Below are 22,986 nucleotides of genomic sequence, written 5' to 3' on the forward strand. Positions count from 1 at the left end.
CAAAAATAAACACATGGTACTACATCAAAATAAAAAAGCTTGTGCACAGCAACAAAAACAACAAAAAATCAAAAAACAAAAAGGCAACATACTGAATGGAAGATATTTACAAATGATATAAATGATAAGGGGATATATATCCAAAATATATAAAGAACGCACACAACTCAATATCAAAAACAATCTAATTTAAAAATGGGCAGAGCACATGAATAGATATTTTTCCAAAGAAAACATACAGATGGCCAAGAGACACATGAAACATCACTAATCATCAGGGAAATGTAAATCAAAATCACAATGAGATATCATCTCACACCTGTCAGAATGGCTATTATGAAAAAGACAAGAAATAACAAATGTTGGCAAAGATGTGGAGGAAAAGGAACCCTTGTGCATTGTTGGTGGGAATGTAAATTAGTGCAGCTACTATGAAAAACAGTATGGATGTTCCCTCCGAAATTAAAAATACAACTGCCATATGATCCAGCAATTCCATCCCTTGATATGTATCTGAAGAAAACAAAAACACTAATTCAAAAAGATATATGCACCCCTATGTTCACTGCAGCATTATTTACAATAGCCAAGATATGGAATCAACCTAAGCATTCATCCACAGATGAATGGATAAAGCTGTAGTATATATACAATGGAAAATTACTCAACCACAAAAAAGAATCAAATCTTGTCATTTGCAACAACATGGATGACCTAGAGGGTATTATACTAAGTGAAATAAGTCAGAGAAATACATATAATCTCACTTACATGTGGAATCTAAAAACAAAACAAATGAATAAAACAAGATAGAACAGACTCTTAGATACAGAGAACAGTCTGGTGGTTGCCAAGGAAGAGGGGTGGAGGGCGAAATAGGAAAGGAGATTAAAAGGTACAAACTTCTAGTTATAAGATAAATAATATGTGAGGAAGCAATGTATAGCACAGGGAACAGAGTTAATAACATTATGAAAACTTCATATGGTGACAGATGGCAGCTACATCACTTTGTAATGCAAAGAAACGCTAAATCACTATGTTGTACATCTGAAATTAATATAATGTTGAATGTCAACTACCAAAAAAAAATAAATAAATAAATCAGTGACCCTGCTTAAATTTAACCATTGTCTGACAAAGAAGGCACTATGTAAGAGCTTGAAATGTACAATTTGCCAGCTGATATAAAAAAGTTCTAGATTAGCAAATGAAAAGTAATCTACAGATGGCTATATACAATTCAGAGAAGTCGGCTGAATAAAAGGTGGAAACTATCTGCACTTACAAACCTAAATTAGGCTAACTGAAGCCTTTTGAATGTTCTGCCATAATTCAACATTAAATACAGTCCTGAGTTGTTATGGTTTCATTATTAAAATAAGTAAACAGTAAGGCTATCATTATCTACCACTCCTAATATGGATTTCTAGCACCATTCTGGAGGTCCATTAGAAGCTGGGACTCAAAGAAGTTAACCAATGTGTGCAAAGTGATCAAGGTAAGTGGTGACACCTAAATTCAAAGCTGCCAATGTTGTAGTAAATACCTTTTCATAAACATTAATACGAGAAACAAAGTAGGAGTGCCTAGGTGGCTCAGTCGATTAAGCATCCGACTTCGGCTCAGGTCATGATCTCACCAGTTCGTGGGTTTGAGACCCACGTCAGGCTCTGTGCTGACAGCTCAGAGCCTGGAGCTTGCTTCAGATTCTGTGTCTCCTCTCTCTGTCTTTCCCCTGCTCATGCTCTGTCTCTCTCGCTCTCTCAAAAATAAATAAATAGTAAAAAAAAAAAAAAAAAAAAGAAACAACCTAAGTGTTTATCAACAGAAGACTGGTTAAATAAGTCATGGTTCATCCATAAAAGGGGATAACAATCACTTAAAGAAAAATGAGGTAGCTTTATAGGTACTGAATATGGGAGGGGACAATATCCAGGATATACTATTAAGTATGTATATTCCCACTGTCCAATACAGTACCCACTGGCTAAATTGTAGTTATTTAAACTTAAATTATTGAGGGGCCCCTGGGTGGCTCAGTCAGTTAAGCGTCCAACTTTGGCTCAGGTCATGATCTTATGGTTTATGAGTTCGAGTCCCACATTTAGCTCTCTGCTTTCACCACAGAGCCTGCTTCAGATCCTCTGTCTTCCTCTCTCTCTGCCCCTCCCCTGCTGGTTCATTTTCTCTCTCTCTAATAAACTTTTAAACTTAAATTATTTAAAATTAAATTTAAAAATTTAGTTCTTCAGTCATACCACCCATATTTCAAGGGCTCAACAGCCACATGTGGCTAGTGGATACCATATTGCACAGCTGCGTATACCATGTTTCTTTGTTCACGGAAGGTGCTACTTGGACAGCACTAATACAGAGTATCTCTAGAAGGACAGAAACTGCTAACAGTGGTTGTTTCTAGAGAAGATGACAGAAATGGCAAGGCACTTATTCAACTTATACACAGTTCTAACTTCTGAACTCTGTAAGAAGTCATACTACCTATTTAAAAGTAACTACCTATTTAAAACTACTTTGTTCAGTTCTGAAAACAACTCCTTGATTTATGCTGGTTAGAAGCATAAAAATCTCAGACGTTCTGAGGCATAACAGAGAAGAGATTAAGAGATAGGAAACATCTCTCCAAGATTTCCTAGAAATACTACTGACCTCTGCCTTAACGTCATTAAACATTCATCTATGCCCAATACAATTTGGAATACCAACCAAAAGATTACAGAGTTGTTATTTCAGAGGAATTAAAGGAACGGGGACAGGAAAAAAAATAAAAAGTCAACCAAAACTTATTACAGAGCATTAAAGCTGTGGTCAAAACGCCCAGGGGAAAATTCTATTCTTTTGGGAAGGAAGGCAAAGATCACACTGTCACATCCATTTATACTGTTGTTTAAGGCTCTACATAGGAACACCTAAAAGCAAGTCATTCAGTTCCACTCTGAAATCATTATTTTTTCCTTCAAATGTCATAGTTACTTAATTGCCATATGCCTCAATTTCTTCTGTAAAATGGAAACCTGTTGCTTAATTAATGCTATTTATGAACTCCTGGACATTTTTGCCTAGGAGAGGGAAGAAAAGCCAAACCTAAGAATAAAAAGGGCACAGTGGTTAGATAATCCAAAATAACAAACAACAAAACATTTGAATTGATACTTTTTTCTCACTGGGACAAAGTCCACTCAGAGAGGTTGAAGGGACTGAGGATGATATTAACATATGAAAACAAACCCTGGAAGAAAAATGAATAGGAACAAGACCCCAGACATCTGTTTTCCTGCATATGGATACTGTATTGTCATTTTCTCTAGTCTCTCTAGGCCATTCAGATCTAGTCTAGTTCCAGAATGTGGGCTTTCATCCTTGCCTACTGCCTTTCTCAGGGAGTTTAGACAGATCAGAGATCTGTGCCAAGGCAGAGAGAAAGCCAGGCTGGTGTCCACAAAATGACAAAGGCATGAATATGTCCGTACACAAATTGAGGACCAGAGAGGGACTCCATAATCTAACCATATCCACAAGCATTCGAAGAAGTCAACTTACTAAGGAAAACATCCTATAAAATATAAGACCAAGCAGGCACCTGGGTGGCTCAATCGGTTAAGTGTCTGACATCGGCTCATGTCATGATCTCATAGTTTGTGGGTTCAAGCCCTGCATCGGGCTCTGTGCTGGCAGCTCAGAGCCTGGAACCTGCTTTGGATTGTGTCTCCCTCTCTATCTGTTCCTCCCCTGCTCGCACTGTGTCTGTCTCTCTCTCAAAAACAAAGATTAAAAAAAAATTTTTTAAATTATAAGACCAAGCAAGGAAGATATGGCACAGTGAGAAAAAAACATATGACAATTATTCCAGAAATCTATATTTCCAAATTACTAAACAAATCTTAAAATGTAATAATTACCAGTAAGTAATTTAAATCCTAAAAAATATACAAGACAGATGTTCAATTCATTCCATATAACTGCTACATGTAGAAATCTCAACACTTAAGTGGCCTCAGACTACTCTACATTTATTTAAGGGAGGGAGACGTTTGAAAATGAATGTATGTTACCAGGAAAGTACAAAGAAACTTGCCAGTGTGTGCCAGCTTCATGGCCCATGGGCAATGAGCATCACCTGCTTGTGCCAGTCAGATCTCCAACCAACGTTACTGTGCAGGCCATTAAAGAAGCTGTTAATACTCTGGTTTAAAAACCAATCTCAGCACAGGGCAGAGCAGCAGATTAAGCAGAACTTTACATCAGTGGCAGGTCTCCCAAGTTCTCTTGATGCCACAGAATTCTTAAGTGGGATCAGTATGTTCTAAAAAAACATGGTACTGCAAAAGGAAAAAAAGGTTCCACAGCATCAAGCAGTGTAATACTTGAAACCTCATCATCAAAGTGACAGTTTTCAAGTGCCATTTATGATGCCCTAGTCTGGAAACATCCCAGCTAACCCATCTGATCAAAAATTTCACAGATGGAAGCACTTGATGGCTAATTGGCAAGTCTATTATTCAAATAAAACAGCTCTCTGTACCTCTTCTTTCATTATTACAAGTCAAGGTACAACAAGACTGGTCATTCAAATTCGCTTAGTAAAGAGCGTCTTTCCAAAAGTAATTTTTTTAATATAACAACTTTATTTTGGCAGTCAATTTAGAGCACTAATCAATTTCTGAATAGTAAGGAAAATGTTTTATAAACTAAAAGGAGAAAGGAACATAAACCTTCTTTAAAAAGTTGTCCTATTTGTATACTCTGCTTTTGCCAATATGTCAAGGTATACATTATACATTATCATAGGGAATAAAATGAAATAAGCAGTCAATACCTAAATATTCTTAAAACATGAAATTGATATTACATGTCACAATGAAGAAAAATCCTCTCAAATATTTTAGGTTTCCTAAAAATTTAAAAAGCAAGCATCTTACTCTTCACCTACATTTTGCAATAAAAATTTCCAGACTAATTAAGATTTTTTAATTTATGAAGAAAGTAGCTAATGACAACACTATAAGATTATCTACCTGATATAGATGTTGTTGATATAGAATAGACTTTGGCATCAGACTTGAGTTCCAAGTCTAACTTCACTTCTTAGTTCTGTGACTCAACCCTATAATACAGAAATAATTATCCCTATTCATATAGGATTGTTATGAGGATTAAATGAGGAGATTAAGTACATAGAACACCTCACATCAAAACATGGGAAGCATTCGGCATCTGTCCATATTCGGTATAAGACCACTTCTATAAATTCTAGGGGAATCCTGATAACTGTAAAAATATGTGGGTTCTCTTTATGGAGCCATACACTTGCCCTAGACCCCACTGACAATTACATTCCCTCTTCGGAGTATTTGGCTATCTCCCTATATTGCTACAATTTTCACAGCCCTCAAGGAAACCCCTAAGGAAGAGCCTTGTTGAAAGACTGAACTATAAAATTTTCAAAGATCTCATTTAATCTATAACACAGAAATTAGGGGAGTGCCTAGGTGGCTCAGCAGGTTGAGCATCCATCCAACTGTTGATTTTGGCTCAGGTCACGATCCCAGGGTTGTAGGATCAAGCCCTGCTCAGTGTAGAGCCTGCTTAATATTCTCTTTCTCTCTCTCTCTCTCTCTCTCTCTCTCCCCCCCTTCCTGCCCCCTTCCCCATTTCACATTCTCTCTCACTCTCTCTAAAATAAAAAATAAAAAATTAAAAAAAATTTAAATAGAAATCAGAGGGTAAAATGGGAAGGAAATAATAGCCTGAAACTGTGGAATCAGGGGCAAACTAAAGTAAAATCAAAATGGTCTCCCTACACTGATATGGCTATTTAAAGATAACAAAAATATATTCTACTAGGTAATGAAATAAGCAGTTTCCATGAAGTAAAAGAACACCTTTTCTATAAAACATTAAAGGGTGCCTTACCAAAACTAGATTTTGTTAGTTTATCTACTTTTGATTGGCATTTTGCTTTCAATTAATTACTTAGGCTCTGGTGTTTAGAACGCTAGAGAACAAAGAACTAATTAACAGAGAGCTACCATAGGCAGGTAAGAACATATTTGGGTGAAAAGAGGGAAAATGTACACAGGAGTAAGAGAAAAGTGTAACTATCAAAATCATTAATTTATTCTTCATTGTCCCTAAGCCTTCCCATTGTGCTCAACATAGGCATTCAGTGTCCCGGCAGGAAGAGCCTGTGAAACCACCAGCAGTGTGAAGAGCAGTGCTGGGAAGCTGCCTGAGGGAGACTATTGCCCTGCTCTGGTGGCATATGCTTCCCCGGCACTCAACCCAGATAACACCCCACAAAGAACCACCTTGAATGTGTTGTGAGAGAGAACACTAACCATATCTGTCCAGATTTTAAATGAGTATTAGTATTTTATCTAGAGAACTGTCCAAATGGTAATATGATCTGAAAAGTTACAAGTTACATCACAGAAGTTTAAAACTGGAAACCCAAAGATCAGTGCTCCAAATGAGCAAGACGGCCAATAAATCAAATATGCAAAACAATGTTGAGGGTAGGGAAGAAAACGACATACACCAGATTTTCAAGATCGTAACATCCCACACATTTGGCATATTGAGATTACATTGCAATATCTTAGTTTCCTATATTAAACAGGGGTATCTTCTCTTATTTCTCATCCCATATACTTTTTCTACCAAAAATGGTATCAAATGTCTTAGTCCGTCATATATTTGACTTCAAATTTAAAATTTTAATGTTTCATTTTTCCTCATAATTTTGATGCTCTATTTCATCAGAATGTAAGTTTGGAAGGCAATCTCACTGTAATTGAAAATAACTGCTCCCCAGGCCACCTGGGTGGCTCAGTCGGTTTGAGCATCCAACTCTTGATTTCGGCTAAGGTCATCATCTCATGGTTGTGGGGTTCAAGCCCCACATCGGGCTCTGTGCTGACAGTGTGAAGCCTGCCTGGGATTCTCTCTCTCTGCCCCTCCCCGCTCGCACTGTCTCCTATCTCTCTCAAAATAAATAAGTAAACTTAAAAAAATGGAAAACAAATTTTAATTAAAAAAAAAAAGAAAGAAGAAAATAACTGCTCCCCTTAAAGAACTCAAACAAAACCATTTATGGTAATTTCACATCAAATTAGAAGTTTAACATTCACAAGTGTCAAAGATCCTTCCCCTTGAAAGACCACTCACTAGAAAGTTCAAACAAGATGACAGAGAGTAACCACAATGCACCCACCAGGAATTTGTTTTCCTTTTACTTGAGAATCTCAAGAGTAGATTTGAGACCTCTCAAGTGCACCACATTTTTCATGGGGCTTAATATCTATTCAGCAGAATTACAATACAATGACAACTAGAAAGAGTATGCTCTAATTAGCTTGCTATTGACCTGACCTTTCCTAATTTTCTACAGTAGAAACACCAGCTCAAGTACATGAATAATTAGGAACTATACTTTAAAAATAATAGATTACCTGGCAAGCACAGCAAATGAAAAAAAATAAAGGCATATTATATTTTTGCTTTGTTTCTAAAGCAAAATCACTATTTATTTGTAGTTAAGCAAAGAAAACAAATACAATTTCTTGACCCTTCCCTACTTCTTAATAGGCAGAAAAATGGCCAAATTAATCTACGAATGTTTAGAAGGGCTCTTTGTAAATGTTCAGAGGATCACCTAAGGATAGAATACTCAAAGAATCAAAGAAAAAAAAAAAAGGTAACCAGAAGCATCCATCAGTATATAAAAAGTTGTCAAAACAAGCTAAAGAGCTCAAGGAACATATAAAAAAAAGCCTTCTATGAAAATCTGTAATTTATCTTAAAATAGTGCTGTAGTAGCCTTTTTGTCTCTGCTTCCATTCTTGCCATCTTACCTCTCCTCTCCAGAGTACCCAGGTTTTTAAAAAATGTTTCAAGCATTAACTCCTTTGCTGAAAAATCTCTAATGATTTCCCAACTCAGTTGGAAAAGCATCTTCTACAAGGCCCTACATAGTCTAGCCTCTGGCAACCTCTCTAGATTTATATGGAATGCCTAAGCAAGGCATGAAAAAGAAGTACTGAAAAATAAATTAAGATGCATTTCTGGTTTTGTTTTACTTGGTGACTTTTTTAAAAAGTACTAAAGGAGGGGTGCCTGGGTGGCTCAGTCAGTTAAGCGTCCGACTTTGGCTCAGGTCATGATCTCACAGTTTGTGGGTCCGAGCCTTGAGTCAGGCTCTGTGCTGACAGCTCGGAGCCTGGTGCCTGCTTTGGATTCTGTGTCTCCCTCTCTCTCTCAAAAATAAATCAGCATTTAAAAAAGTACAAGAAAATGTTATTTAACGTCATTTAATGGTACTCACTGACTCATTCTTTTGCTTATTTTTTGTTTGTTCATTTGTCTATTAAGAAGAGAGAACAGAGGCACCTGGGTGGCTCAGTCGGTTAAGTTTCTGACTTTTGGTTTCTGCTCAGGTCATGACTGATCTCACAGTTTGTGAGACTGAGCCCCACATCGGGCTCTTCTGCACTGTCAGAGCTTGGGATTCTCTCCCTCTCTCTGGCTCTCCCCCACTTTCACTTGTGCTCTCTCTCTCAAAACAAACAAATAACTTTAAAAATTAAAAAAAAAAAAGTAAAAATAAAAAACAGTTTATATGAAATAAAAGTTCCTTTTACCTCCCTCCCTTCTCATGAATTTGTGTTGGTTTATCTAGGCCTAAGGTAGTTGCTAGCTACATGTAACAATACATTTAATTAAAATTAAAAATTCAGATCACACTGGGCATACTTCATGGACTGAACAGCTACACGAGGCTACTAAATTTAAATTAATTGAAATTAAAATTAAGTAAAATTTAAAATTCAGTTCTTCAGTTGTTCTACTCACATTTCAAGTGCTTAACAGCCAAATACAGCTAGTGGCTATTGTACTAGAGTCCATATAGAATATTTCCATCATTGCAGAAAGCTCTACTCGATAGTGTTGCTGTAGAATTTGTTATACTTTTACTTAAGTTACGTACCCTTTAAAAAAGTATTGTGTTTTAAATTAACATTAATGCTTTCATATTGTATATGTCTCTACAACCTGACTTTTTCCCTTAATATGTTTATAAGTCTAAGAATCTAGTCCATTTTAACTGGAGTATAATAATTCCATTCCATTATATTCCAGTAACACATTTTCCCACAGACAGAAATTTAGGTGTTTGCAGTTTTTCAATAATCTAAACAATGTCATAATAAATATCCTTAAACATGTGTCCTGACACATGTGTGTGAGAATTTCTCTAAAGTGAATAAATGGAATTGCTGAGTCACAGAAGTCAGGGCATTTTCAATTTTACTACTTACCCGTCAAATTAATTTCCAAAGTGACTTCAAGCATTTACACTCCATACACAGTGTGTTCATTCAACGTATATTTATGGTTCTCTATTTGCCACGTAATGTTCTAAAACACTGATATACAATCCTTAACCAATTCTCACACCCATACTGCACACCCACACCTAACCAAAGGGAAAAAACTTATGTGAAAATCTTTGCTTTCCAAAATCTTAACACTTAACAGACTTTTGTGTTTTTTTTGTTTTTTAAATTTTTTTAACGTTTATTTATTTTTGAGACAGAGAGAGACAGAGCATGAACTGGGAAGAGCAGAGAGAGAGGGAGACACAGAATCGGAAGCAGGCTCCAGGCTCTGAGCTGTCAGCACAGAGCCCAACGCGGGGCTTGAACTCACAGACCGTGAGATCATGACCTGAGCCGAAGTCGGACGCCCAACCGACCAAGCCACCCAGGGGCCCCCAGACTTTTGTTTTTAAAAAACTCTAATACTTGTTCTAATTTTCGTTTCTGTGATGTACAGTGAAGCTGAGTATCTTTTCCTACTTGCTGGCAGTTCTTGTTCTACAAATTGCCATTACATGTTCTTTCTTCTGAGGTTGTCTTTTATTGTCTTACTGATTTATGGTTCTGCTAAATGTGTTGCAGACAAATGTGTTACAAACATCTTCTCTATCCCTTGTCTTTTAAGTTTGTTTCTACAGTCTTTGTTGGGACAAGAGATAGTAATGTACTGAAGCAGTCAAATTAGCAACCTTATGAGTTTTGCTTTCCTATTCGGAGGTCATAAAGGCAAAATTTTCTTCTAAAAAATTTTATGGGGTCTGTCTACTGTGTGACTGACACGTTAGTTTATTTAATCCTTTTAAGAAACATCTACGGTAGGTATTAATCTCATTATAAAAATATTGAAAATTTTATTGTGGTAAAAAACACACAGCACAAAATTTATCATTTAAACATTTTTAAGTATACAGTTCTATGGCTTTAAGTACATTCACATTATTGTGCCACCAACACCACTATCCATTTCCAGAATTTTTTCATCTTCCCAAATTGAAACCCTGTACCCATTAAACACTAACAACCACATCACTAGGTCTCCCAACCCCTTACAACAACCACTCTACCTTCTGTCTCAATGAATTTGACTAGTACTTCATATAAGCAGAATCACTCAATATTTGTCCTTTTGTGACTGGCTTATTTCACCTAGCGTCATGTCTTCAAGGTTTATCCATGTTGAATTTGGTATGTCAGATTCTTCCTTCCTTTTTAAGGCTGAATAATATTCCATAGCATGTACATATCACATTTTGTTTATCTACTCATCTATCAGTAAGATACAAGTCGTTTCCACCTTTTGGCCACTGTGAATAATCCCATGACCATAGGTGTACAAAAATCTTTGAGTCCCAGCTTTCAATTCTTTGGGATATATACGCAGAAATAGAATTACTGTGTCATATGGTAATGCTACATTTAATTTTTTGAGGAACCACCATACTGTTTTCCACAGAGGTAACATAATTTTATATTCCTACCAGTAATGCACAGGGTTCCAAATTATCTACATCCCAATCAACAATTGTGATTTTCTAGTTGTGTTTTTTGTTGTTGTTGTTGTGTTTTTTTTTGTTTTGGGATAACAGCCATCCTAATTGGTGTGTCTTCCAAACTTATAAAGTTTGATTTTCATAGTCATGTCTTCAATCCATGTGCCATACATTTTTGTGTATAGAATAAAGTAGGAATCTACTATTAGTTTTCCCCCAATACAGAAAGCCACTTGTTCCAGCATCATTTAATGAACAGGCCTCTCCTTCCTAATTTTTAGTACAATTTCTATCACAAATCAAGTTCCCATATATGCATAATTCTACTTCTGGACTTCTTAATTGATTGCACTGATCTATCTACATACCAATATTATACTACTTGAGGCATATAATATTAAAATATATTTTGATTTTTGGTAGAGCAAGTTTCCTTTTCCTTTCTAACAATTTCTTTGCTATTTTTGGATTATTTTTTTCCTATATGAATTTCATACTTTTTAAAACGTTTATTTTTGAGAGAGATAAAGAGCACCCTTGGGGGGTGGGGAGGGGGAAACAGAGGGGAGACAGAGGATCCAAAGCAGGCTCTGTGCTGACAGCAGAGGGCCCAATGCAGAGCTCGAACCCATGAACCACGAGATCATGACCTGAACAGAAGCCGGACGCTTAACCAGCTGAACCACCCAGGTACCCCACCTATATGAATTTTAGAATCAGTTTTCTAATTCCATGAAAATGCTGGTTGATATTTTTACTGGAACTGCACTGGATTTATGATTAAATTGGAAAACTGGCATCTGATATTAAAACTCCTTATCTATGAAAATGGTATTATTTCTTCATTTATTCCAAGTATTTTTTCCCATTACTATGTTAATCCTTTCTATAAAACATTAGACCAAAATTCAAAAGACAAACAACTGAACAAACATTTCTACTCAAAGACCCATGGAAACAGAAAACTCGTTATTAGTTATGTATACAAAAGCCATACACTGCATGGATTTGAGAGTTATAACAAATACACTAGAACACATCCAATTCAGGAACTTATTTTGTTTAAATCACGCTACCTGAAATACTCCTTCAAAATTCAGCTTACATCTCACCACTTTCAGAAAGCCTCCTCTGATCATTCATCTAGAGTATTGTCCATTATTTTTGCATCTGGAAATCACTAAGGGCCTGTATCAGAAAAGATACCGACTGATAACTTACTTATAGGCAACACAGGTCTGCATATGTGCTTAGTTTGGCCTACATCATGTTTCTTAAAACAAAAACCAGAGACCAAAATAATTAGGACATTTCACACAAAAGTCCAGGATTTCTGACTTGCAGGTTTTTCATTCCCTCTCAGGGACCCAGCTAACAAAGATCTCCATGCTTCCTTGATTACCAGGACAGGCAAATCATACTTAAAGCTTCCACATAAAAGTGACCTATTAATTTCCAACTCACATTCCATTGGTCAAAGCAAAATCATGTTCAGGCTAACTTAAAAAATGATGGAAAAGTAAAATCCTACTATGTGCCTGAAAGGTTGAAAGTCAGAAGTATTTCATATAATTGAGGACTCTGACTTCAATCTCTTCCTTTCTATCTATTCTGCAAACTACCACTAGAATTACTTTTCAAGAATACAGATTGAATTACCTCGTAACTCTGCTACAAAAAAAAAAAAAGTTTATAAACTATAATGCCTATGGGGAGAAAAAGTAAGAATCAACAGGAATGGCATTCAACCCTTTCACAATCTACTCCAAATTCATTTACCAGATTCTTTCCTCATTGTTTTCCCTTACATCACTTATTCTCCAACATTTTGAATATGTGTTGCCATATACTCATTCCAAAGTTTAGCTCAAACATCATCTTCTCAATTCAGTCTTATTTACCTTTACTGTGTAAAAAGTTAGAAACCCCACATCCACTCTACTTTCAAATCATACTGTTTTTAATGAGCACCAGTATCCACTCAAAGTAGTTAATATGTGCCAAGCACTTAAACATAATTGCTATGCGTCTACTAAAATGTAAGATACCTAGGTTAAGTAACAATGTTCTTAGAAAATCAATATACTGGCCTAACAATTTCAAATACAAGACAAGCCAACAGATGCTACCGACATTTTACTTAAGAATTCATTTACTTTTGGGGTGCCTGGGTGGCTCAGCTGGTTAAGCATCCCACTCTTCATTTTGGCTCAGGTCATGATCTCATGGTTTGAGTGTTCAAGCCCCACATCAGGCTCTGCACTGATGGTGCGGAGCCTGCTTGGGATTCTTTCTCTTTCTCTCTCTCTCTCTCTCTCTCTCCCCCCAAAATAAATAAATAATAAAAGAAAAAAAAGAAGTCATTTACTTTTAAGCTTGAGAAGATTAAAATCTGAAAAGACTGCCCTGTTTCTAAAGCTAAAATAGACCCAAAGACTTAAACTAAAACTTTAAGAGACTGGAGATTATGCTTTAGCTGTACCTATCTCTTGAGTTTTGTCCTCACAGCTTGCAGAAAGGTTAGTAGTCAAGACCTAAGTTGGGATAGTTATAAAGACAATCAAGTAGCCAAATGCCAAATTTACAACAGTACATGCATTTAATAAATCATCTCACGTCTTACAGTAATTTCATGTTTGTAAGCACGTTAGCAAATAAAAAAAAAAAAAAATACATTTGAGGGGCGCCTGGGTGGCGCAGTCGGTTGAGCGTCCGACTTCGGCCAGGTCACGATCTCGCGGTCCGTGAGTTCGAGCCCCGCGTCAGGCTCTGGGCTGAGTTCGAGCCCCGCGTCAGGCTCTGGGCTGATGGCTCGGAGCCTGGAGCCTGTTTCCGATTCTGTGTCTCCCTCTCTCTCTGCCCCTCCCCCGTTCATGCTCTGTCTCTCTCTGTCCCAAAAATAAATAAAAAACGTTGAAAAAAAAAAATTAAAAAAAAAAAAATACATTTGAAATTTAAAGCCACTAGTTTACAAATTTTAATAGTTCTAATAAAACATCTGCTTGTTTCTACTTCAAATTACTGATAGGTTTATATAGGAGACTGTGGATAGATTTAATGATGTTAGCCTATCACTGTTCAAGTATTAACATTTAAAAATGTAATATTTAGGGGCGCCTGGGTGGCTCAGTCGGTTAAGCGTCTGACTCCGGCTCAGGTCATGATCTCACAGTTCGTGGGTTCGAGCCCCGCATTGGGCTCTGTGCTGACAGCCCAGAGCCTGGAGCCTGTTACAGATTCTGTGTCTCCCTCTCTCTCTGCCCCTCCCCTGTTCACGCTCTGTCTCTGTCTCAAGAATAAACATTTAAAAAAAAAGTTTTTTTAAATTAATATTTAAAAAAAAATAAAGCTTCTAGTTGTTTTGTAGGTATGGACACAATAATGAAGAACTAGGAAAAAGTACCAAGGTAAAGTTTTAATAAAGACATTGTGAACAGTTTTAAAATAATGAAGCCCAGTGAAAAGGGAACTAAAGTAGGCCAATAGATTTGGCAATTTGAGCAATTCTAAAATAGTAATGGAAGAGGCCAGTATATAACCTCACAAGAGTCGATAAAGGTAAGGAAGTAGAATCTTTGAGTATAAGCTGTTGCTTTAGAAATTTTAGAAATAAATGTAAGAAAAGGCTTAATGGCAGAATGCAGTGAAGTTTTGTTGTTTCTGGATACAGAAGACAAACATTTTTGTAGGCAGAGAAAGGGGTCAATTGAAAAGAGCAAAGTTTCAAGAGAGGATGGGATCAGAGAATAAGTGGAAAGATTAGCCACGGAGAAAAGAAAATCACTTAATTTCAGAGACAGTTAAGAGTTGTTAAGATGAAGAACTCTGTTCTGTTCGTAGTCTCATGTTTTAAAAGGGCCATCTGCAAACTTACCAGCAAGTATTCTGCCCCTATTTATAACAACATTATGACTTTTCTGTTAAATGGTAAGAAAGTAACATTGCCCATTTATTTTTGGAGGGATAAAGCAGCTTATGTCTCCTTTTTTAATTTTATTGGCTACTATCCATTACTGAATGGAAAGAGTAGTTATTACCAATCCAAATATCTTTGTCTTTATTAAAAATAAACAATACACAACGTTTTATTCCTGTTTATTGAAAAGTAACACGTATTTGTTATGATAACATTATTTGTTATTATAACACTTGTTGCAAAAGTAACACTTAAGTATTTGTCAAATAAGTCTAGAACAAGAGTAAAATAAAATGTTAGGAAAAAAAATCATTGCACACTAGTATTAGATAAAGGAGATATCACAGAAATTAGCACTCCACAAATTCTCCCTTAAGAGTTTGTCATCTAACTGGGAAGATGAAACACATACATGAAATAACAGATTCTCAAACAACATATTTTTAAGTTCAAAAAAGAATACAGAGGACACATGAGGCAATTAAGTATCAGAAACCAAGGAGAAGTTATTGAACCAAACTTAAGCTTTTCACTTACTGCAAAGGTTTGCAGTGGTCACTGAGATACAATATAGCTCAATCTGTGGTCAATAAAACCTTATTTCACGTCCAGAAATTTCCCCAGCATGGATTTGGATTTCCAGCATGGATATATAATTTATTGCATCTAATGCTTAAGAAAAATTACTTTGGTATTTAAATTTGCTGCAACTTCTACTAAGGCAAAAAAAGAAAAAGAATTCTACTAAGGCAATTACCATTGCCTACATTTTGCAGGTAAAACTGCAGTACCTACATACTACCTCAGCTCACTTCTGACACTTTCATATGCCTTAATGTTGTTATTGCTCATTTCAGAATACATTAGGGAATTCTAGAAGTTATCTAGAATGCTTATAAAAGTATGGACACAGTTTTGGAAGGGTCAAATTCAGAGAGGCTCAGTCCTCTTAGAATGGATTACACAGCTCTTACAAAAATGAAGAATCATAAAGAAACATGCTGACAGTAAATGAACCTGAGAAATATTCAACACTAATAAAAGTAAAAACAGCTGATGTCTACACAAGGATGCAATACAGAATCACAAAATGATTCCAGTTTTCTAACAGGAGAAAGTTTAGTAGAAGCCATAATAGATCTACTCAAGGAATTTGGGTAAAAGTGCCTCCACACTGAAAACACCATGAAATCCCAAACAAAACTTTCTTTCACCAAATACAGACTACTTTAAATGAAGGAAGACAAACTCACTGCCAGTGATACAGAAATGAGGGAAAGCTGGTAACTAAAAAAAAGGGTTATAAGATAGGTTATAAAAATATTCTCAGGTCTACAAACCAGCCCCAACAGAAGGCAAAAAATAATAATAATAATAATAATAATAATAATAAATAAAAATAATTAAAAAAATATATTCCCGGGGTGCCTGGCTGGCTCAGTCAGAAGAGCATGCAAGTCTTGATCTCAGGGTTGTGGGTTCAAGCCCCACACTGGGTGTAGAGATTACTAAGAAAATAAATAAACTTTAGGAAAAAAAAATTCCCAAAATTTGGTCACTAAACAACATATTACATAAAACTCTCAGGAAAAGAACAACACATAGTTATCACTTTTGTGAATGGAGGACTGGAAAGATAATCAGTGCAGAACTCAAAAAATGGCAAAAGTTTCTTCTTCAGCTAAAAGCAGAATAAATACTTTGAGACCAAAAAAAAAAAAAAAATCTATCTACAGACTGTTTGCCCAACAGCATGAAGGTAAATATAGTATTAAAAGTGAAAACAAATTTAGTTTTAATAGGAATGTAAGAAACCGTATATACCAAATTTAAAAAACAAAAGAGATATTACATATTAATTCACCCATGTATCATAACTACTATAAGGAATCCATAAGTTTTAAAATTGTACATACATTCTATGGGTCAGTTTTCTCAATGTTGCCAAGAGGATGCCATGTTTACTTTTTCATGTGTTACTTCTACATTGTAAACCCAGAAATAAGATATTTTGAGTCCTTTTTTTTTTTTTTTTTTTTTTACTAAAAGGCAAGATTGATAACCTCACATACACTCAAATTTTAAATTAAAAAGTAGAAAATTCTTATTCCTAGGAGAAAATAATTAAGATAATAGAAAATGTTCTCCACATGTTATTTACTGTTGCAATACAACAACCAGCAATAAGGTAAGCTTCTTACCATAAGGTTATCTGTGAGACAATTTCTTGGGAGTGATTTCTTTCTCTTTGGGTAACTAGAGAAAGACATGCAGTTTACACACACAAAAAATACTAACGGTCTATATATACTAACCTGGCCCAGTCCAGGCATACCTCCTCCAAGTCTAAGAAGTCTGTCCATATTTCTAGGAAACAGAAACAAAGGAAAACGTTCCTAAGCACAAAAGTGTTTACTCAATTGCTATCTATATAATTCACCTTCAGTCACTCAGTATGTCAAAAATATTGGTGGTAATTACAACACAACATCAGACTTCCTGTTAATTAACACCACATATTAATTCAAGAAGCTGTCTTCCATGCTAATTAACAGACCTTACTTTACTGCTTTGGTTTTGGGTTATCCCCGATTTTAAAGACAAGCAATCTTAGCATACTTTCAAAACTTTGCTATCATTAAGTTAATTATATTTTCTCATTGTTATCTAATAAAGTACCCGAATGAGGAAAAAGTGCCTGAAATGCTTATCATATGTATGATTGAATTTCCTTCAATTTGTCCAGAGTATACAAATAAAAATCCTCACTTTTAAATTAAATTTTAACATCCTCATTAGTAAGTTCTGTGCTAATTAACTTACAGCTTGTCAGTTATCATCAAAACTACATGTGAAAGACATTGTGAGCAGATTATGGATCTCTGAATTAGCATCAAAGCCTTTTTTAAAATGAACTCATTATACTAAAAGAAATATTATAAAGTAAACATTAAATGCATGAAGATAGTGTTCTAGAACCTACGCAGACATTTTGCATTATTTCAGATGTTGTGTAGACATATACCTTTTTCACTGAGGAAATTCAACTGCTGTCTCAATTATAATTTTAGAGTTAATCAATACAAAGATTAATTTTATCAATCTAGAATAACTATAGAAGACATTCTTATAAGCTTGAAAAACTCAGAAGAAATCAAAGAAATAGAAAGAGTACCAATATGGCCTCAAATGAAAAAAAAGAGTAACCAAATTATAAAAAATTAATACCAGTACAGCTAAATGTTGTTAAATGTTAAACATGGCAATGAAGCACTTCTTCTACTTGAAAATCGCTAGTGCCTTAAAATTTCCTTTTCTTTCTAAATATATGCTTTAGTGGGGCGCCTGGGTGGCTCAGTCGGTTAAGCGTCCGACTTCAACTCAGGTCACGATCTCGCGGTCCAGAAGTTCGAGCCCCGCGTTGGGCTCTGGGCTGATGACTTGGAGCCTGGAGCCTGCTTCAAATTCTGTCTCCCTCTCTCTCTGCCCCTCCCCTGTTCACGCTCTGTCTCTCTCTGTCTCAAAAATAAATAAACGTTAAAAAAAAATTTTTTTTTAATTAAAAAAAATAAATGTATGCTTTAGAAAATGGTATTACAATTTATATTCTATATTAAATGCTAACAAATTAGTCATCTGTTCATGTTATTTTACTAGTTAGAACTGCTATACAAACTAAAACTTAATAATATACTCAAGATCATTACAGCCTAATCATTTTTGCTGAATCTTGCTAACAATTAACTTCTATATTTAACAATGTTAATACTCTAAACTTTACTCAAGTCCACATATAGGAAACTTGCACAAATGATATAGGCATGGAATCTTCACAAAGTGAATACTCTCCCATAATCACCACCTAGATAAAGAAACAACATTATCAGCACCTAAAAACACCTGTCATGCCCCTTTTTCCAGTCCCTACCACCACGCAAAGATAGAATTCCAACTTCTAATGGCATAAACTAGTTGTTTTTGAATTTTATATAAACAATTTATAAACAACTTTATATCAACAAGTCTGTGAGATTCACAATGGATAAATTCACTTTAAAAAAAGAAAGGCACACAAGAAAACTTGATAGTCCAGATAAAATTTCTGCTTTACAACGTTAACACATCCTCCTAATAGCAACATTTACAAACAAAATCTCCATCAAATTCTCATTAAAATTCCTCAACTCAAATATAGCATTCAATACATGGCACTTTTTAAAGTCTATAAACGGGGGATGGGGGGAACCTGAATATTTTAAAATATTAAAGACATTTCTCTAGAATATATTACCAAAGGAAAAAATTCTTTTGTATCATTTCTAGCTTATAAACTTAAAGAAGAAATGGTAAGAAAACTAATAACATACAGTATACTTTAGACATTATATACATTCCAGGCCAAAGTCGATTCCCAGCTGTGTTCAGTTTATCTATTTCCCCTGTGTTGTTTCTGATGACTTTACACAGACTCCAGATGCTGTGAATATACATGAGCGATGTGGGGAGCAGAGGGAAAGAAAATCTGGCAGGTCAAATTTGTGTTTTTAGCAAAATTAGATGTCTCAGCAAACAGGAAAAAATATTTAACAAACTAAAACAGTTTAGATAACATAATGAGGTTTAATAAAAATATTAACATTTGGAAATGAAATACATTGATAAAGGTTCTAAATCACACTACTTTTTAAAAAAATTTTAATGTTTATGTACTTATCTTTTGAGATAGAGAGAGAAAGCAAGCCAGGGAGGGGCAGAGAGAAATCCCAAGCAGGCTCTGCGCGGTCAGCATAGAGCCTGACGTGGGGCTCAAACTCATGAACTGTGAGATCATGACCCCAGACGAAACCTAGAGTCGGAGTCACCCAGGCACCCTAAATCACAATACTTTTTAAAAGAGTTTATAGAAAGCAAATAAGAACAAAAATGCTAGTTATCTAAATGACTTTCATGAGCTTTAAATCTGGTCATCTATCACTTATTTATAATTTGATGTATGTTAAAAAAAAGGATACATTTTCTGTTTTTTTTAAAAGATACATTTTCATATATCATATCCTAAAAACAGTAGGCAAAAATTATATACATTCTTAATTCTCACCTGGTCAGTAACTACAACTCTTGTGGTGTTAAGCTTCAATTCGTTGTTTGACAAATTTCTTCTTAAGCTCCTGCTAATACTGACAGGTATAACTTTTCCCAAGTACTTTTTTTCTCTCTCCCTCCTAGAAAAGTAAATAAGATAAGATATGATTACTTTGAGAACAATGGAGGAAAATATGCCAAGAGCTTTAAACGAAGCAAAATTCCTAAAATTGAAGTAGAACTCAAAATTGATTTTTAATCACCAACTTCAGAAGAATATGGAAGAAATAGCATCCCAGAGAGCTACAGAGCAAAGGATTGACCCCACATCCAAATTTTGTTCCTAAGTTTCTTTTTTGAGCAGTTTTAGTTATATGTAAGGATTGACATTTTATGACTTTTAGTCTTTCTAGAGGTGTTTCAAAGACCAGAGAAAACTTACTCATATTTTTAAATAGAACATTCTATTGTGCAATTACTATATAGGTCCACTGCACATTACATACAAACCTATGATGTACTATGGAATCTTAGTAATGTTATTTTTCCTATGTTTCAAAGTTTGCTATTTCATTATCATAGGAATTTGTCATTTCTTAGTCAATTATTCCCAACTACACCAAAAAGACTAAAAAAAACACCAAGAAAATGGAAGAATAAGAATTATCCAAAATGATGCAATAGTGAAATACATTATTGCTATTGCTTAATCCTTCACTTCTTATTGTGCTGTCCAAAGCATTTACCACTTTTCAAAAACACATAAAGGACAAGAGACATCACCTTTGTAGTCTTTTAGCTTTCATTTGAGCACAGCTAAGAATTCAGAACTTTGCATATTATACTCATAATGTCCAAGAGAAAACTGACAGAGAAAAAAAGTTTCGCAATTATTAGAGAATCACAAGGTGAATGTAAAAAACAGGTAACACTCTAGTCTCTAACAATAACAATAAAATTGGTGTTATAAGCCAGGGTTTCTTCAGCACTGACATTTAGAACCAAATTTCTTGTTACAGGGGGCTGTCTTGTGCATTACAGGATGTTTTGCAGCATCCCTGGCCTCTACCCATTAGGTACCGTTAATACGTACCAAGTCGTGATAATCAAAAATGTCCCCAGACATTGCCAAATGTCTGCTGGAAGGGCAAAAATCACTCCCAGTTCAGAACCACTGATATAAACAAAATCTCAGGCTATACATCTTCAAATGACAATACCCTAGATCTTCTCGATCTTACGAACTTCTTAAGATCTTAAGATCTTCTCGAACTTAAGAACCAATCATCGCTGGAAACAGTTTGGGAACTCTTCAAAAGTTCAACAAAGAATGATCATATGACCCAGCAATTCCACTCCTAGGTATATATCCAAAAGAACTGAAAATAGGTCTTCAAAACAAACTCTTGTACATGCAGATTTACAGCATCACTATTCACAACAGCCCAACAATGGAACCAACCCAAATGTCCATCAAAAGATGGAAGGATAAACAAATTCACATGATGGAATATATGGAATATTATTAAGCTATAAAAAGGAATGTAGTACCATCACGTTATATTATGAATGAACCTCAAAACATTATGCTATATAAAAGAAGCCATGCACAAAGGTCACAAACTGTATGATTTCATTTATATTAAATATCCCAAATATATGAATCCATAGAAAAGGAATGCAGATTAGTGATTGCCAGAGGTTGCAGGAAAGGTGTAAAATGGAGAAACTGCTTAAGGGGTAAGAGATTTTACTTCAGAATGATGGAATCATTTTGGAACTAGATAGTGATGGGGTAGTTACACAACACTGTGAATGATTTTGGCTCAGGTCATGATCTCACGGTTGCTAAGTTCCAGCCCCGCATCAGGCTCTGTGCTGATAGTGCTGAGCCAGCTTGGGATTCTCTCTTGCCCTCTGTCTCTGCCCCTCCCCTGTTCACTCTCTCTCTCAAAAATAAACAAACATTAAAAAAAAATTTTTTTAAGTGGATCAATGAGTGAACAATATTTCTAAGACTAAAAAAGAAAAACTTTCTCATCTGGTTGGGAATTCAACAAGAAGGACTTCATTACACACTATTTTACAACAAGAACCTGTTTTGCTAAGAGATGTATAATGATGTTGATGAAGCTCATATGTGGACAAATGCTGAAGTGTCCACAAAGATGAACAAAAGTAAACAGATAATGTAGAATGAAAAAAATCATTGGACTAACTCTATTGGTGTTTATAAATCTAAAAGCAAAAAACATTTTGTGAGCAGAGATGATAGCCATCCTCTCTTCAATAAAATTATGAGCTATCAATGTTTTCAAAAGTACTGCAATTGGGAAATGGAAAAGTTCCAGAAATGGATGGTGGTGACAGCTGCACAACGTAAATGTACTTAAAGCCACTATACATCTAAAAATGATTAAAATGATAAATTTTATGTTATGCATACTTTATATATATGAGGGTTAAGAGCTATGACTCTGTGTTACAAGTGCCAGGACTCAAATCTTGTCTCTAATACTTACTAGCTCTGTGTCCTGGGGTCAGTTACCTCCCTGAGACTGTTTCCTTATCTGCAAAATGGGAATAAGAACAGCATCCACCTTATACAGTTGTTTGGATTAAAGAACACAACGGACATAAACAACACTTAACATAATGCTTGACATATAGTGAGTAAACAAGGAGTGCTAGCAGCTCTCCTCAGCACCACTTTCCTTAGTATGGCTACAGTTCATACACCAAAGATTTTTCTTCCCACATGCTTTGCCACTTACTGAATTTCAAAACAATAGGTACATTTCACAGTACTAAATGAATTACACTGGAGAAGAGGGACTTGAATTTTACAGATTTTAGCAAAAGGGTTTATAAAATTAAAGTGTTAAACTATAACATAAAAGACAATACTTCCAATTCTTCAAAATAAAAGCCATACAGGGGCGCCTGGATGGCTTAGTTAAGCGTCGGACTTCTGTGCTGATAGCTCAGAGCCTGGAGCCTGCTTCAGATTGTGTCTCCCTCTCTCTGCCCATCCCTCTCTCTCTCTCAAAAATAAGGAAGGAAGGAAGGAAGGAAGGAAGGAAGGAAGGAAGGAAGGAAG

The 22,986-nt window shown here is 35.4% G+C and overlaps 1 protein-coding gene across 3 annotated transcripts in view; it reads right to left on the bottom strand.

The window, feature by feature from the left end:
* The window catches only part of PSMD14 (proteasome 26S subunit, non-ATPase 14), a 98,413-nt gene that overhangs the window by 71,821 nt on the left and 3,606 nt on the right, over positions 1-22,986 (bottom strand). The window contains exons 1-3 of one of the 3 annotated variants that reach the window (XM_049615599.1): positions 22,409-22,443; positions 19,903-20,026; positions 17,120-17,171 (exon numbers count right to left, since the gene is read on the bottom strand). In XM_049615599.1, coding sequence (XP_049471556.1) covers positions 17,120-17,167 — 48 coding nt within the window. In that variant the 5' untranslated portion in view covers positions 17,168-17,171; positions 19,903-20,026; positions 22,409-22,443. Of the gene's footprint in view, positions 1-17,119; positions 17,172-19,902; positions 20,027-22,408; positions 22,444-22,986 lie in introns of those variants that run through there. The other 2 variants (XM_049615598.1, XM_049615600.1) reach the window with 2 other exon arrangements.

Source organism: Panthera uncia (genome assembly GCF_023721935.1).
Source record: "Panthera uncia isolate 11264 chromosome C1 unlocalized genomic scaffold, Puncia_PCG_1.0 HiC_scaffold_3, whole genome shotgun sequence".
NCBI classification, from domain to species: Eukaryota; Metazoa; Chordata; class Mammalia; order Carnivora; family Felidae; genus Panthera; species Panthera uncia.